The 14,398-nt window shown below is 67.3% G+C and overlaps 4 protein-coding genes across 4 annotated transcripts in view; 2 read left to right on the top strand and 2 right to left on the bottom strand.

The window, feature by feature from the left end:
* Window positions 1-436, bottom strand: part of CHLNCDRAFT_144683 (hypothetical protein) — a gene marked incomplete at both ends in the record, with an annotated part of 2,831 nt that extends 2,395 nt beyond the window's left edge. Inside the window, 2 exons of the mRNA XM_005848140.1 lie at window positions 154-207; window positions 368-436. Of these exons, the coding sequence (XP_005848202.1) occupies window positions 154-207; window positions 368-436 (123 nt within the window). The remainder of the gene's footprint in view (window positions 1-153; window positions 208-367) is intronic.
* Window positions 437-1,318: 882 nt separating this feature from the next.
* Window positions 1,319-3,582, top strand: CHLNCDRAFT_57573 (expressed protein). The gene is made up of 4 exons (XM_005848334.1): window positions 1,319-1,575; window positions 1,715-1,825; window positions 1,995-2,499; window positions 2,612-3,582. Exons 2-4 carry the CDS (start codon window positions 1,768-1,770, stop codon window positions 2,736-2,738), a joined length of 690 nt encoding a protein of 229 aa, XP_005848396.1. The 5' UTR covers window positions 1,319-1,575; window positions 1,715-1,767; the 3' UTR covers window positions 2,739-3,582.
* Window positions 3,583-4,006: 424 nt separating this feature from the next.
* Window positions 4,007-10,964, bottom strand: CHLNCDRAFT_57572 (expressed protein; the record flags this gene model as incomplete). Its single annotated transcript, XM_005848139.1, has 18 exons — window positions 4,007-4,245; window positions 4,349-4,472; window positions 4,541-4,710; window positions 4,950-5,424; window positions 5,808-5,935; window positions 6,196-6,328; window positions 6,552-6,732; window positions 6,895-6,992; window positions 7,213-7,385; window positions 7,583-7,934; window positions 8,179-8,862; window positions 8,977-9,125; window positions 9,299-9,460; window positions 9,597-9,720; window positions 9,813-9,883; window positions 10,013-10,396; window positions 10,542-10,645; window positions 10,882-10,964. The coding sequence occupies 18 exons, from the start codon at window positions 10,962-10,964 to the stop codon at window positions 4,007-4,009; spliced, it is 3,834 nt and encodes a 1,277-aa protein (XP_005848201.1).
* Window positions 10,965-11,325: 361 nt separating this feature from the next.
* Window positions 11,326-14,398, top strand: part of CHLNCDRAFT_144680 (hypothetical protein) — a gene marked incomplete at both ends in the record, with an annotated part of 7,347 nt that continues 4,274 nt past the window's right edge. Inside the window, 14 exons of the mRNA XM_005848333.1 lie at window positions 11,326-11,404; window positions 11,620-11,803; window positions 11,953-12,060; window positions 12,214-12,318; window positions 12,424-12,504; window positions 12,646-12,671; window positions 12,764-12,818; window positions 13,004-13,029; window positions 13,157-13,243; window positions 13,408-13,447; window positions 13,624-13,649; window positions 13,820-13,877; window positions 14,064-14,089; window positions 14,236-14,290. Of these exons, the coding sequence (XP_005848395.1) occupies window positions 11,326-11,404; window positions 11,620-11,803; window positions 11,953-12,060; window positions 12,214-12,318; window positions 12,424-12,504; window positions 12,646-12,671; window positions 12,764-12,818; window positions 13,004-13,029; window positions 13,157-13,243; window positions 13,408-13,447; window positions 13,624-13,649; window positions 13,820-13,877; window positions 14,064-14,089; window positions 14,236-14,290 (956 nt within the window). The remainder of the gene's footprint in view (window positions 11,405-11,619; window positions 11,804-11,952; window positions 12,061-12,213; window positions 12,319-12,423; window positions 12,505-12,645; window positions 12,672-12,763; window positions 12,819-13,003; window positions 13,030-13,156; window positions 13,244-13,407; window positions 13,448-13,623; window positions 13,650-13,819; window positions 13,878-14,063; window positions 14,090-14,235; window positions 14,291-14,398) is intronic.

Here is a 14,398-nt window from a genome sequence, read left to right as displayed (position 1 = left end):
CGGCGAGGGGCAGGGCAGGGCAGGGCAGGGCAGGGCGGGTGAGGCGAGGGTGGCCAGGTCGCGGCAGCAAGGGGGCCAGGTAGCGGGTCAAGAGGATGTCTCCCGCTTGCCTGGCGCCTTCCCTGCCACCCCACCAGCCCGTTGTCTGCTCACCTGGCGGCCGCCTGGGTGCATCAGCTCTTCCACGTTCACATCATACACGCCGCCCTGTGGGAGCAGCCCAAACACGCGTGCTGGGCGGCGGCGCGAGAGCAAGGCGGCGGGTGGCGGCAGGTGGGAGGGTCGGCGCAGAGGCCCTGCATCGCTCCTTGGCCCTCCTCGCCTTAAACATGAAAACGTGCTTGCCGCTGGCCGCCAAGGCTTCCACCTCCTTCCTGCTGAAAATCTTCTTGGCCTTGCCTCCAGCCGCCGCAGCTGCTGGTTTGCCCTTGGCCATGCCTGCTGCCTGCTGGATGAGGCGGTGGGGCGGGTAGGCCAGCGGCTCAAGGGTGGAGTTGAAGGGCAGGGCGGCGCAGGGTCGGCGGTGACCCGCTGGGGGGCTGGGGCGGATTGACTGGAATTCAAACTGCAGCAAGGCAAGTGGTGGGTGGGGCCCTAACAGACCTGCTTCCCTGCGCGGCGATCGCTCATGCCACGTAGACCTTCATGCATTCAGGCTCCCCGGATGCCCAATCGTCTGATATGTACGGCGGGGGCGTTTGCTCTGGTTTCGTGGCGGGGGTGCTGGGCCTCTGCGGTCAGGATCTGCCGCCGCCACCGGCCGCCACCCACCGCCAACCGAAGCCGCCGCTCAAGGCGCGGGTGCCATAGCACACACACGCAGGGTCTTCGATGGCCCATCAAGATCTGACATGTGCATGTCCGCCTGCTTGCTCACGTGCACGCTTGGGATGCCCTGCCGATGTGCCTGTGAGGACGGTACAGTGGCATCCGCGCACCAGAGTGATTGTTGCGGCAATCAGACAGACAGCACTGATGACCAGGAGACTCGCTGTCCTCCTACGGCCCATCCTTGCTGTACGAAATGGGATGCTGCTGAGCCAGCTGCAGCGCGGCGGCGGCACACCGTGCCAGTGGCACAAGGAGGCATTTTGAGGCGGCGGCGGGACTGGCTAGCCAGCTGCACACACTGCACTTAATGGTCCTAGGGCGTCGTTGGGGCATCGTCATGAGAAGAAGAACTTGGAGCCGGCATGAAGCCGGCATGAAGGGAACTTGAATTGCCAGTGAATTCGTGGCGGCCTACCTGGGCGGCCGGCCCGGTCGGACGCTTTCTCGAGATCAAGCACCGCCCCCAGTGTTTATCGGCGTCCGCTTGGTCTCCCCAGACTTGAACAACGGAGGCTTCCCGTCCTCGCCTAACCAAGCGGCGGCAACCACCTGGCGTACTTTTGCCGCCCCCGCCGCGAAACCAAGAGCTGTGCTGCGCTCGGCGAGCGCCTGCAAGGATTGGGCACATCTTAAGTGGCATTTTGTAGCAGGGAGGCGTCGCGGAGGCCGCACCGGCGATAAAGCCATTGGTCACGCGGCCCCGCCCTCTCAGCGTGTCGGTTCAAGCTTCCAGGCGTCCCACAGGTACATTGCCGGCTGCCGCTGGGCGCCGCAGTCGCATGGGCCACTGACAACCCCCAGCTGGCGGCAGCGGGACTGCCGACCGCCGCCAAGTGCCGCTACGCCGACTCATGTGCCACCACCTTTCCCGCCCTCTTTGCAGGGACTCCCCCAGAGCAGTGTTTCCCTCGAGCAAACCAGCTACCCACCCGCCCCATGTGTTTTGGTGACCTGTCGTGGCTCCCGCTGCAAGACGCCCCCACAGCCGACCCAGGTGGGCAAGCTGGCGGCGCCCCTCTTGCCGTGCGGCAGCACAGCTGCTTGCTGCTGCCAGGTGCCTGCAGGGCGCCTCTGGCATGCGCCTGCTTGTCGGCTGCAGGAGGCCTGACACCGGGTCCCAACGCACACCTCCCCCCTTGCTGCCCCTAGTGCCTCTGGTGCAGAGGCACCCCTGCGCCTGTCCCTGCTGCGCTCCATCGATGCGCTGGTCAGCCCAGAGGCCAACCGCCACCCCACCAAGGCCGCGGCCGATGCAGGCAGCTGGCACTCTGTCGCCAGGCTGCCCACCAGCACCGCAGACAGCGGCAGCGGCGTCACCAGCAGCGGCGGCGGCGCGGTGTTCTTCCTCGCCGACGGCCAGCCCTGCTACAGCAGCGGCACCCCCATGCTGTCCAGGTGCACCAGCGGCTGCAGCGCCGCCCCGCCGCAGCACCAGTGGCACGCGCAGGCGGGCCACGGGCCCATGCCGCGCCTGAGCAGCATCAAGCGCAGCCAGTCGTACAGCGCCTTCCTGCCCTACGGGCCGCGGGCCGCCGGCATGAAGCGAGGCGCCTCCTGCCACTGCCTCCTGCTGGCCCGCCAGCCCACCGCCCCTCCCAGCTCGCCCATCACCGCCACCTCCCCGCCCAGCCTGATCCCAAGCTACAGGAGCCTCCCGCCCGCGTCCAGGTGCGCAGTCACTTCGCTGGCGAGGCAGCCTCTGCCTTCTGCCCACCGTCTCCCCTTGTCACCCACCCAGCCACACTCTCACCCATCCGCCTGCCCCTCTGCTTCCCTGCAGCACCTGCAGCCTGCCAGATGTGGAGGTGTTTGCTGTGGGGCTGGAGCTGGTGCAGGCGGGGATGGCGCCAGAGGATGTGCGCAGCCTGCAGAGCGCGCGCAGCTTCCTGGCCGCCTTCTGCGAGTAGGCAGCCAGCCAGCCCTGTGCGCTGCCGCTACTAAGACCCTTTCACCAGCAAGCCACGCAAGCATCCCAGGCACTGCACCGACTGCACCCACTGGCAACCCACCACCTTCGCACAGCCTCCAAGCCACCTTGCCAGAACTAGACCCATGCCTGTCCTAGCGACGCAGCGACCGTTGCTGCCTTCTTTGCCCGGCTCCTCGCCTTGATCCCCCCCCAAGATGTCGCAAGCCACATCCTTGCAACCTCGCACTTGGCTCCAGCCCTTTTGTCTCCTTCGGCTCTCCCCGCCGCAATCGCTAGATTGCAGGCCCCGCCACCTCATCACCGCTTGGTCACACAGTATGTTTCTCTCTACCCCGGCCCCGCTCCGATCTCATTTCCCTGCCTCCCATTCATTCACAGCATCTGCAGCTGGGCGCTGTGCAGCGTCCAGCTGCTGGATCTAGTTTTCCTTTCTTTTTGAACTGCAATTCCCTGACCACGCCGTCCCCCCTTGCCTTTGTTGCGATTCGCGTAGCACGCCGGCGTGCTACGCGAATGTGTTTTTTGAGGGCGCCCTCAATCCCACTGCACTTCTTTGCATCAAATTTCGATTGGCCTGCACAACCTGCATAAGCGCCCGCCTTGTGGCCTGGCTGCCAGCCCTGGCCCGGCTCCCCAAATGTATTGGCCGGCGTGGCTGGTGGCGCCTGCACTAGCACCCACTAAGAGCCTCCCGCTCCACATGACGTCATGTCGACATGACCCCCCCTCCCCCCTAATCATCTCCTAGCCACTGGATGGCACACACAGCCACCATCATCGCATGAACTCATCACCACACTAAATGTAAGACAGCTTCACACAATCAAGCAGCAGGAACTCCGGCTGGAGGAGCGCTGCCGCCGCCGCCGTGCGACATCCAACACCGTGGTGACCACCAGCAGTACACATCGGAGGTACTCGATCATGATCAGGAGCCGATATATTTCTTCACAGGCGTCCATCCATGGACGAGTTTGTCACATTTGGAATGGGTCTGTATGATCATACAAGTCTGGCGGCGGCGCAAAGGAGGGCCAGCACAAGAAACCAACTGTAATGAGTTGGCACACATTAATCTGTTTTGTCTGTTTCCAAGTGATCAGTGTTGCGGGGCGGACCCTCAAAAAGCAATGCAAGGACCACCAGGCTGTGTACACATCTGATGGCCGCTCAGTGATGAGGGTGGTGCCATCAGTGGTGGCTACAGGCGGGGAACGTTTGCCTCGAGCTGCGTCGGGCGCACTCTCATAGCCGGTTGATCTTGCGCAGGCGCACCCCGCGCTCGGCGGCGCCACGCCACCGCGCCGCCACTGCGGCATGCCGGCTGGATGCCCCCCGCATCAGCCGCTCCGCCTGCGCCTCTGCCAGGGTGAACTCAATGTCGCTGGCGGTAACTGGGGCGGCGGTGGTGGCGATGCGCAGCCCGCTCTGGGAGCGGGAGATGTCAAGGTTGAGGGGCCAGGCGGCCGCCATGGCGTGGAACACTGCGGGGGCAGCGGCGGAGGGCGCCGAGCACGCCTGATTGCTGGCCAGAAGCCAACTCAAGCGAGCAGGGGGCACAGCATGCAAGCAGCCACTGGAACTCACTGACGAAGAAGGCGATGAGGCGCTCCAGCGACAGGAAGCGGCTCTCCAGCAGCGCCTCGATCACGCCTTGCGCCAGCCAGCCAGGCAGCCGCAGGCAGCACGAATCGCAGGCAGGTGCAGGGCGCTGGGGACCATCACAGCTGTAGCGTGCCCGCACCCGCCAGCACACGGCCCCACGTGCAGTTTGCCCACCTGGTCGTCCAGCATCTGGTTCATGCCCGATGCCATGGCACCCATGGCCGCCCGCGTGGCGTCCGCGTCGCCGTCCGCCATCAGCGCCTCGCGGTGCTTGGCCAGCTTGGACATGCGCTGCCAGGCACCCTCCACCGCGTCCTTGCGGCTGCCCGCATGCAGGCGGTGCTCTGCTCAGGTGGGCGCGCAAGGTGGGGCGTGGGGGGGTGTAAGTGGCAGCGAGTGGCAGCAGAGTGTGGGAGTCTTAGCAGGTGCGGCGGAGAGCAGGCGAGGCGTGTGAATGCCCAGCTTCCCCCGATCTGCCGCTCGCACCATGGCCAGCCCCAGCCAGCTGGCACCATGACGGCCCGGCACGCCACGCCCAGCCGCGACCGCGGCGCTGAGGCGCCGGCCCCCCCCCCCGGCTCACCTCCCATGACGTGCGCTTCCACTCCGAGAGCCAGCACGCTGTCCCCGCGGGCCAGCTCGCCGGTGCCGCCGCTGCTGAAGGCCTTGCGCGAGCCCAGGGCGCCCAGCGGTGTGTCGGCCAGGTCTTTCAAGGTCAGCACGCGGGTCAGGTTGCCTTCGGCGGCCTCCTCGCTGTCGGCGGAGCTGGGCGGGCCTCTGCCGCCGCTGGCCATGGGGGCGCCGTTCCCAGCCTGATCCTGGCTCCCGCGGGCCGCGGGCGGGCGCGTGGCGGCGGGTGAGGCGTCGGCAGGCGAGGCGGCGCCCGTGCCCACAGCAGAGGCGGCACACTTGAAGGTGCTCTGCCGGTGAGCCTTGATCGCCTTCACCGCCCCGTCTGCCAGCACGGTGCCGGCCAGCACGTGGCGGCGGGCGGCATACAGGGCATTGGGGTTTGTGCCCTGCTCGTCGTCCAGGCTCTGCAGCAGCTCAGCCAGTACCTGTGGGGCGGGGCGGGAGGGGCGCAGACAGGCAGGCGAGGGGGCAGGTGATGCGGCGGCTGGGGAGGCCAGCGGGCACTGCTGCCACCGACGAGAGCGGGCAGCGAAAGAAGGAGTTGCAGGAGGTGGGCGACCCGCCAGCTGCCAGCCTGGCATGCCACCTGGCATGCCACCTGGCTGCCAGCCTGGCATGCCACCTGGCATGCCACCTGGCTGCCAGCCTGGCGTTGCGCAGTGCAACACACACATGCCCTCCGCCCTCTCCTATCACAGCGACGGCATTCCCCCATCCGCCGCACCCCAGCCCTTCATTTGCAAGCCGCCTGCTGCAGCGCTGAGCCGGCCCGGCTGCCAGCCCGGCTGCCAGCACGCCGCGCGCGCACCTTGGGCCGGGTGGTGGGCAGCACCAGGTGCCTGTCGATGTACTCGTTTGTGAAGGCGTTGTGGCCCAGGGTCAGCACCTCGGGCCGCGCCCCCAGGCTGGCAATCACCTTGGCCTGCAGCAGGCCCACTGCCGGCGGGCAGGCGGGGGGGCGAGCAGGGAGGCGGCGGCTGGGACGGGGAAGGCAGGGCCGAGCGCCGACAGCGGCAGCCGCCACGGGGCAGGAGCGGAAGCAGCTGCAGCGCCAGCGGCGGAGTGGTGGCAGCAGCCGGCTGCGACCAGCAGCTCCTCACAGCACGGCCCAGCGGTGCAGGGCCAGCCTTCAGCGCCACCAGCTGCTGCCAGCCGCCACATCCAGGCGCCACAGCCTGCAGGCGCCACCAACTCACGCTGGATCCAGGCCTCGGTGGTGGTCTGCGAGTAGAGGCGGCCGTCGGGGCGGCCAAAGGCGATGAGCACGCCCCGCGCCACGCGGTGGGTGAACTTGTGGACCAGATGGTCGGCGGGGTTGGCGGCGTGGACCTGCGGGAGGGGTGGGGGCGGGGGGGATGGTCACAGGGAGGAGAGTGAAGAGGCAGCCTCAGCTTGAGGGATGGGGGTAGCGGAGGGAGGAGGTGAAGGCGGGGGGGGAGGCCGGTCAGGTGGGTGAGCGCGCGCAAGGCGAGGGGGGGAGGTGAAGGCACCAACGTCAGAGCACGAGCCGCACGGCGGCGGCGGCGGACGGTGCTCCCAGCCGCACACCCACCTCGATGGAAGCGATGCCGTAGGAGAGGGCGAACCTCTTGGAGACGAAGGCCTCCACGCACTGCGAGACGTAGGGCACGTCGGCCACCACCAGCGTGCGCTTGCCCCAGCGCGCCAGCAGCGGGCGGCGCTGCACCAGGCGCAGCAGGCAGGCCGCCAGGATGCCACACCAGATGTAGATCCTGAGAAGGCAGCGGGCAGGGGAGGGCGAGGGTGGAAGGGCGGCGCCGTGGTGGGCTGAGCGGCCGCAGCGCGGGTCCGCCACGCTACGCTGCGCTGTGCCGGGCCGAGAGCAGGGACTCCGAGGCAAAGGGCCCCAGGGAGGAGGGAGGGGGGGAACTCACATGGAATCAAACACCAGCGCCGCATGCGACGACGCGGTGCGCACTTCAGGGGCCGCATCCGCTGCGGCGGTGATGGCGTCGACGATCGCGTGCACCACCTGCGGCGGCACAGCGGCACGAGGCAGCGGCGGCGCGGGCCGGTGGGCGACAGCGCCTGCCGGCTGCACTCCGCCCCACAGCGATGCTGGACCCCGCTGATGAGGGCAGCCGCTGCTGCCAGCTGCTGCCAGCCAGCCAGCCAGCCAAGCCAGCCAGCCAGCCGCTGCCGCTGCTGCTTCCACCCTTGCTCAGGGCCAGCCACCGCCTCCTGCCACCCACCGGGTATCCCGATATCACGGTACCGGCGATGTAGGCGGCAGCCAGGGCCCAGGACCAGGGCCCCTCCAGGATGTGCAGCGCCCAGCGCCGCCCCGCTTGCACCAGCGAGCCGTGGTGCGGGCTGTCCACGGGGCCGCCGGCTGCATCAAAGCCTGTCAGCGCGGAGCGGCGCGCTGCAACGCCAGAGGTGGAGGGCAGGGATGCGCGGGTGAGAGCAGAGGCAGCGTGGCTCGCAGCGGCTCCTGCCCACTGCCGCATCGCTGCCCCTCTACAGCAGAAGACCTGGAGCAACGCCCCGTTGCCCAGCTGCCGCCTGCCACCTCCCTGCAGCCAGCTGATCTCACCACCTGCCCACTCAAGCTCCTCCCACCAGCTCCCTCCACCACCCCGCGCCCCTGGGCCTGCCACTGGAACTCCTGTGCACCCCACCTCACCGTCACAAACGCATTCCGCTCCACCCGCAGGTCCAGAAGCTCCTCGGCATTGAGGGCCAGCCCAACGGGCGGCCTGTCCTTGCCCCTGCCCTCGCCGATGCCCCCAACCAGCGTGGCCCCCGTGAGCAGCAGCAGCTCGGTGAGGGAGTGGGCCAGGGCCACCACCGAGATGCTGGCGGGCTCCGCCGAGCGCCACCCCGCCTTGGTGTCGAAGCAGCGCTTGAGAAGGGGGCGTCGGGGGACAGCCGCTGGCCCAGCACCAGCGCCATCTTCGTGTCGATGGCGGCGCTCTGCGGGGCGGTGCGCAAGGTGGCGGGGTGGCAGGAGAGAGGTGGGGGCGGCAGGAGGGAGGGTGGCAGCAGTGAGGGTACTTGGGAGGAGGGGCAGGTGGCGGGACGGGACAGAGAAACCCGGCACTGCAGGAGGCTGCTGCCGCTGCCGCTGCAGCGCTGCTGGCCACTATGCCGCCCGCCCTCCTCGCCACAGCTGCCCCCGCATGCCTCCCCCGCTCCCGGCTGCCGCCGCCACTCACCATGGCAAACACGCGGCCGGGCATCATGGCGTTCAGCAGGCGCACCGCGTGGATGGTGGGGATGGTCTGGCCGGAGTGGGAGATGGCCAGTGCGATGGCGGCGGCCAGCTTTGCCGAGGAGCGGCAGAAGGGGAAGCCGGTGGCGGGCACACGGCCGCGGTTGCCGCCCAGCACCCCGATCACCTTGTTGGCGGAGATGGCGGCGACGCGCAGCCCCAGGAACAGCGTCTTGAGGTCGGCCGCAAACTGCTTGGCCAGCCACAGCGACCCCACCACCCCCACCAGCAGCACGTCGATGTCCTGCCCGTCGGTGTCGTTCCCCGCCCCGCGCCCCTCGGCCCGCCGCTCCCGCCCGATGCGCTGGCGGGCGGCCGTGAAGGCGGCGCCGGAGCGGCGGTTGAGCGAGGCGGGGTTGGACCAGTCGCGCGTGATGGCGTGCAGCACGCGGGTCACGTCTGCCAGGTCAGCAGCCACCGAATCAAAGCCGGGGGTGAGGTTGATGGAGGAGAAGGAGACGTAGGGGTTGTCTGCCAGCGCCACCACACGCCCCGCCCACACAAAGGCGGCCAGGTCGGGGACCTCCCTGTCGCCGCGGATGCCGCCAAGCGCCGCGGCTGCCACGCGCTCAAACGACACGTCGGCCACCTCCACGAGAGCCAGGCGCAGGGAGGCTTCCCACATGCCCTGCCACATGCGATGCCAGGGAGGTGGCAAGAAAGAACGGTGTTAGCCCGGGGGGCACAAAACCACCCCTGCAGCTGCCAGCTCCCGTGCAGCTGCCAGCCGTACCGCTCCCACCTCGGTGCGGTGCAGCTCCATCATGCCGGCCATGTTGATGCTGCTGCACTTGGCGTGCGGCGGCGAGCCCAGCAGGGCCGCCAGAAACACCGACGTCTCGTGGTGGGTTCGGTAGCGGCCTTCCACGTCCCGAGCAAAGTCATTGTCGCCTGCAGGAGGAAAGAGGGGCGGGGGGTTGGGGATGAGGGGGCAGCACGCTCCGTGCGCAGCAGGTCACAACAGTAGGCAGCAGCAGCACCAGCACCAGCACCACCAGCCGCTCCACGGCAGCAGCCGCCGTCCTGCAGCAGCAGGTACAGCAGCAGCGGCAGCCAGCCCCCACCGTTGTGAGTGATGAAGACCCCAAACTGCTCGGTGCCAGATGAGATGCCGCCAGGCGTCGAAGCGTCCGAGCGCCTGACGACGGCGGGCGAAGGCGCGGCCCACTGGTGGGGGTGAGACTCTGAGGGAAGCGGGATGGAGGAGGTGGCAAAGCGGGTGTGGCCTGCACAGGTCACAGGCAGAGCGAGCTAGAGCCAGGGCTGTGCCACTCAGCAGCCGCTGGAAGTGGATGCAGGCGGCAGGCAGACTGGGAGCAGCAGCAAGCGCAGGTGTGCTCTCCCTCATCCCTCCCCACCCACCCACAAACAGGCCGTGCCCGTCCGCCAGCTCCGCCTTGCCGGCGGCAGCCCTGAACTGCTTGCCCAGCAGCACCGCCAGGTTCTGGCGCTTGCTGGGCGCCACGCCAGCGCGCACGCCGTCCGCCTGCAGGCGGGGCGCGGCGCCCAGGCCGCCCGCCGCGCCCGCGACGGGGTTTCCTTTTGGCACCAGGGGCACCAGGCCCGCCCGACTCGGACCTTCTCATCATAGAGATGGAGCACGGGCGCTGCCGAACGTCCATTGGGTCCACGCCCGCCTCGGCTGCCGCCTGCACGGGAGGTAGAAAGACAGAACCAAAAGAAAGAGGATGTACAGGTTGGTGCAGGCAGTGCAGGCAGCTGGGACACCGGAGGCAGGCCATGAGGTCCACCCCATACCCCACCCTACATGGGTTTACCTTCACTGATGCCAGCAGCAGTCCCAGGTTGCCACAGAAGAAAGACAGGGACGAGTCCGAGGCAGAGGGAGAGGCCGGGGCGGCCAGCCCGAACAGGTCGGTGGGCAGCGAGCAGGCGAGCATCAGCCAGCTGGCGCACAACAGTGCGTGCAGCGCTGCGGCAGCGGCGGGGGCCGCAGCGGCAGCCCACTCGGCATGCCCCCAGCCGGCAGCCGCTGCCAGCGCCGCGCTGCCCAGCCCAGCCGGCATGGCGGGTCCATCCCAGGGTGAGGGCGTGGGAGGCGCAGCCGTGGGCGACCACAGACACGTGCGGCAGGGCAACCCAGCGGGCGGCTGTGTGGCCGGGGGGGCGGGCATCCAGCACTGCCAGGATGGCGGCGGGGGCTGCATAGTGGAGAGGGAGATCCGGGGGTGGGGCAGGAGCGAGGGCAATCAACCCACCACCTGGCGTTTACGGGGTGTAAACCTTGCATATGTGGCAGGGCGGGCTGGCTGGTGCCATGCATCCTGGCCATTTTTTCACGCGGACCATGCTTGAATCGGTGAGATCTCCGGTCCAGACCAGGCCACACCCCGATGCGCCTGCAGCGACGCAGCCAGGGCGATGCATATTCCCCGGTTGCCGTGCCAGGGCTGGCGGGGAGAGCAGAGGGTGCGGCGGCGGGTGCGGGGGTGCCTTCTCTTGAGATTTGTCTCTCAGGCTTCTCTGAACTAATGGCCAGATCGAGAGCTTGCTGCAGCAGTGGCGATGCGTGCCATTGTGGTGATGGCCCCAGGTAACCAGTGGCAGCGACAACAGAACGGGGGCTGTGCTGCTTGCAGTTTGCTTACGTTGACGGCTGTGGGCATCTTGGAACGGCTGTGGGCACCTGCCACCAAGTCGCGCAGCGTGAATGGCAGCCAGGCAGACAGGCAGAGGCAGAGCGAGGGTGGCGCAGTGCCAGGCGGACATTGACTGGGTACGGACAAGCTTGCCGCGCCCCCCCCCGCCCCCTCCCCATGTCGCCACGGCTGCGAGCACACTACGAGATGCGGCGGAGTGTGCATCCCTCCCTCATTGCGGCGGCTTCACAATTCGTTGAACCGGCCTAATTCTTCCTGGGCACCACAAGTATAAGGCACCACATGTAAAGCATTGCATCGTGAGCGCAGGTGGGCAGCTGGCTGCAGCCGCCCACATGGCGCCGCTGGCAGCAACCCTCCAACGTTGCTTTCTCAAAACGCCCGCTGCCCTGGAAAATCCGAGAATCTCGTTCCAGCAGTGCCAATTTACCCCCAGGCTCGCCATGCGCACGACTTGAGCCAAAACTTGCATGGCACCTCGGTGGCTGCTGCTGCTGGCCTTGCTCCTGCTGCACCCCGAGCGTAATGTCAACGCCCAAGCTAACGACAGTGAGTTGGGCCCACAATGGCTCAAAGCGAGATACAGCTTGCGCACCCAAACCAGGCGCTCGTGTCCTTCAAGAAGGATACAGGCACCACAGCATTGTTGCGCATCGCGCGCCCCGCCCGCCGGCTCGCCCGCCTGCCGCCGCCGCCGCCATCGCCGCCTGTCCGCCCGCTCGCCCAACCCACTGGCCGCCGACGCCTTGTGCCCGCCCTTGCAGCCGAGGTGGAGGAGGCAACGCGGGCTGTGCTGCTGGCTCAGCGCGATGCCATCGCCAACTGGCCGCTGTTCAGCAAGAACAACAATCTCACCGGCTGGGACGATACCACCCCCGTGTGCCAGTGGGGCGGCATCACCTGCGGGGATGGTTTCGAGGTTGCCAATGTGACTTCCGGCTTCACGCTGTGAGCAGCCAGCCAGGCATCCAGCTGGTTGGTGCAGGAAACCTGCTGGGTGGGCTGCTGCACATCACCTCCATGTTTGTGGCGGTGAGCAAGCTCTTCATTCCATACACTCGCCTGCCAAAACTCATCAGCCATGCCGCCTGCCGCAGGATCCTGTCCTGCGCCTACGACAGCCCCTCCGGCACCTCACAGATTGGCACCGCCTGCAAGGCGCCAGCGGCGGAGGGCATGCTCGTGGACGGCCTGTCCACCCTCGAGTGAGTGCAGCAGGGCAGCTGGGCTGGCGCTGCGTCCTGCACTTGACGCCTACAAGGCATCCACGCCTTTTCGCTGCCTGTGTGGGCCAGAGCCAAGGTTCAGGGGTGTGGCCTTGTTTAGATGCTGCTATTGGTGCTTCTGCTGCTGCGCAGGTACCTTTGGGATCTCACTATCACCTATCAATTGCTGTCGGGCACCCTGCCGGCGGCGTGGGGCGGCAACGGCTCCTCCCTCTCCTTCCCGCAGCTCACCAACCTGTGAGTGGAAGATACGGCCAGAATTTATGCACCTGTCCGCGCTAGCTCTGCGCTGCTACCTGGAGGAGAGCTGAGCTGAGTCTTCAGTGCGGCTGCGCCATGCAGGGCCCTGAACAACAACCGCTTTGCCGGCGTCCTGCCCGAGAGCTGGGGAAACGCGATGGCATTCCAAATGCTGGGCTCTATGTGATGCTGCTGCTGGGAATGGCTGCTGCTGCTGCTGCTGCTGCTGCTGTAGCGTGGACCTGCAGTGGAAACCAGCGCCTACAGCTCGTGCTAGGCCCATGTGTTGATGTGCCCTGTTCATCCTGCCCCCACTGATTGCAGGGACATTTCTCTCAATTCGCTGTCAGGTCGGCAGCCTCACATGCTCGTGGCCAGCCCATGTATGGCTGACAGCAGTGCAGGGCGCTGACAGTGCCTGCTTGCCCACCTTGCGCTGCAGGGACACTGCCGGAATCTTGGGGCCAGCAGGGGTCGTTCCCCCAGCTCTACGAATTGTGAGTTGCGCTTCTGCGAGCGTTCCAATGTTGCCGCCAATATGGATGCATGGATGCTTGCTCCGCCACGTGACCATTTGTGTCGCGACCTGTGGGCCTGGGTGGGTGGCCTTCCAACGCTATCTGCGTTGCTCTGGGCGTCGCTGACTGGATCTGCCTGCCCGCCTGCCTGCCTGCCGCTGCAGAGACCTGCAGGGGGCGTTCGACTCAGGTGGGGCCTGGGATGGGTGCGGGCATCTGCCCATGAGATGGGGCGCGCGCTGCGTGCTGCCGCTGCTGCAGCCCCCAGGGCTCTTCACACACCGCCCTTCGCTGCCGGGCGCCGATGGCTGTTGCAGGGGCGGGCAACCGCACGCTGCCGGCCAGCTGGCAGACGGGCTTCCCCCAGATGTTTACCCTGGTCCTGCGCGGCACCCGGCTCAATGGTGCGCCCAGCCGGCGGCAGCCTGGCAGCTCAGGTTGGCAGCTTCTGCTGCCCTGCGTCAGACGCCCGAAACGGCGCCGGTGCATCTCTTCCACAGCCTGGCAGCCGGCCTCCAACCTTGAACCAGGCTGGTAGAATCGACGGTGTGTAACGTAATTGCTGCAGGCACAATCCCCGTCACCTGGCCCTCGTCCATCGAAAGCCTGTGAGTGCGGCAGCGCTGCAGCTGCTGCCGACTACGCGAGGCACGGGGGCGGGCTGGCTGGCGGCGGCCGGCAGGGGAGCAGCCTGGATGGTTCTGGGCCCGCATGCACGCTCTGCCTGGTGTGCTTCCCGTTGTTTCCAAAGGGCTGGCCTCATCACCGGCTGCATGCCTTGCAGGGACGTGAATTTCAACTTCTTTGAAGGTAAGCCGCCGCTGAATGGGGCATGTTAGATGCATCAGCTGCGGCTGGGGCCTGCACCCGGCCTGGCAGCTGTGCATGCTGGACATCTCACTTGCCCTCACCGCACTGGGATGTGCACTGTGTTTGGGGAACTCATCTGGGCTGCACCCTTGCTCCATCAATCCCTGCAGGCAAGCTGCCTGAGGAATGGGGTTCTGAAGGCTCATCTTTCTTCGCCCTGCAATCGCTGTGAGCACCTCTCCCCGCCCAGTTGTGCCGATGCTGTGCCCAGCACTACCCGTTGGATGCCCTGGCTCAAACTGAAATGCAGAGTTCACAGTGTCGCAGTGGGGCCAAGGGGTGCCGCCGACTTTGCAGTCGAGCAGAGGGTGGCTCACAGCCCCGTTTGCGTCTTCTTTCTGGTGCGCTGTGCAGGGACGTTGGGAGCAACTTCCTGCAGGGTGAGGCAGGCTGCATACGCGAAGGAAGCCGCAGTCCGTGTGGAGAGCACGCAGCCGCCGCAAGCCTGCCTGCCGCTCAGGGTTGGATGTCAGCAGGCCGGGCTAATGCGGCTGGCCTGATGCCTGCCGCCTGCCCACTGCTGCAGGCACGCTGCCGGCGAGCTGGGGCAGCCCCGGAATCTTCCCTGCCCTGCAAATTCTGTACGTGGCAGCCACTGGTGCAGCTGCCAGGCTCGTGCCATGCGGGCTGCCGCCCAAACTGCTGCCACCTCTGCATGCCCCGCTTCTACACTTCCCTAGCCGAGTCAA

The sequence above is a fragment of the Chlorella variabilis genome (genome assembly GCF_000147415.1).
Source record: "Chlorella variabilis unplaced genomic scaffold CHLNCscaffold_8, whole genome shotgun sequence".
NCBI lineage: Eukaryota > Viridiplantae > Chlorophyta > Trebouxiophyceae > Chlorellales > Chlorellaceae > Chlorella > Chlorella variabilis.
The sequence above is the reverse complement of the archived record's forward strand: the minus strand, read 5'-3'. Positions and strand labels throughout refer to the sequence as shown.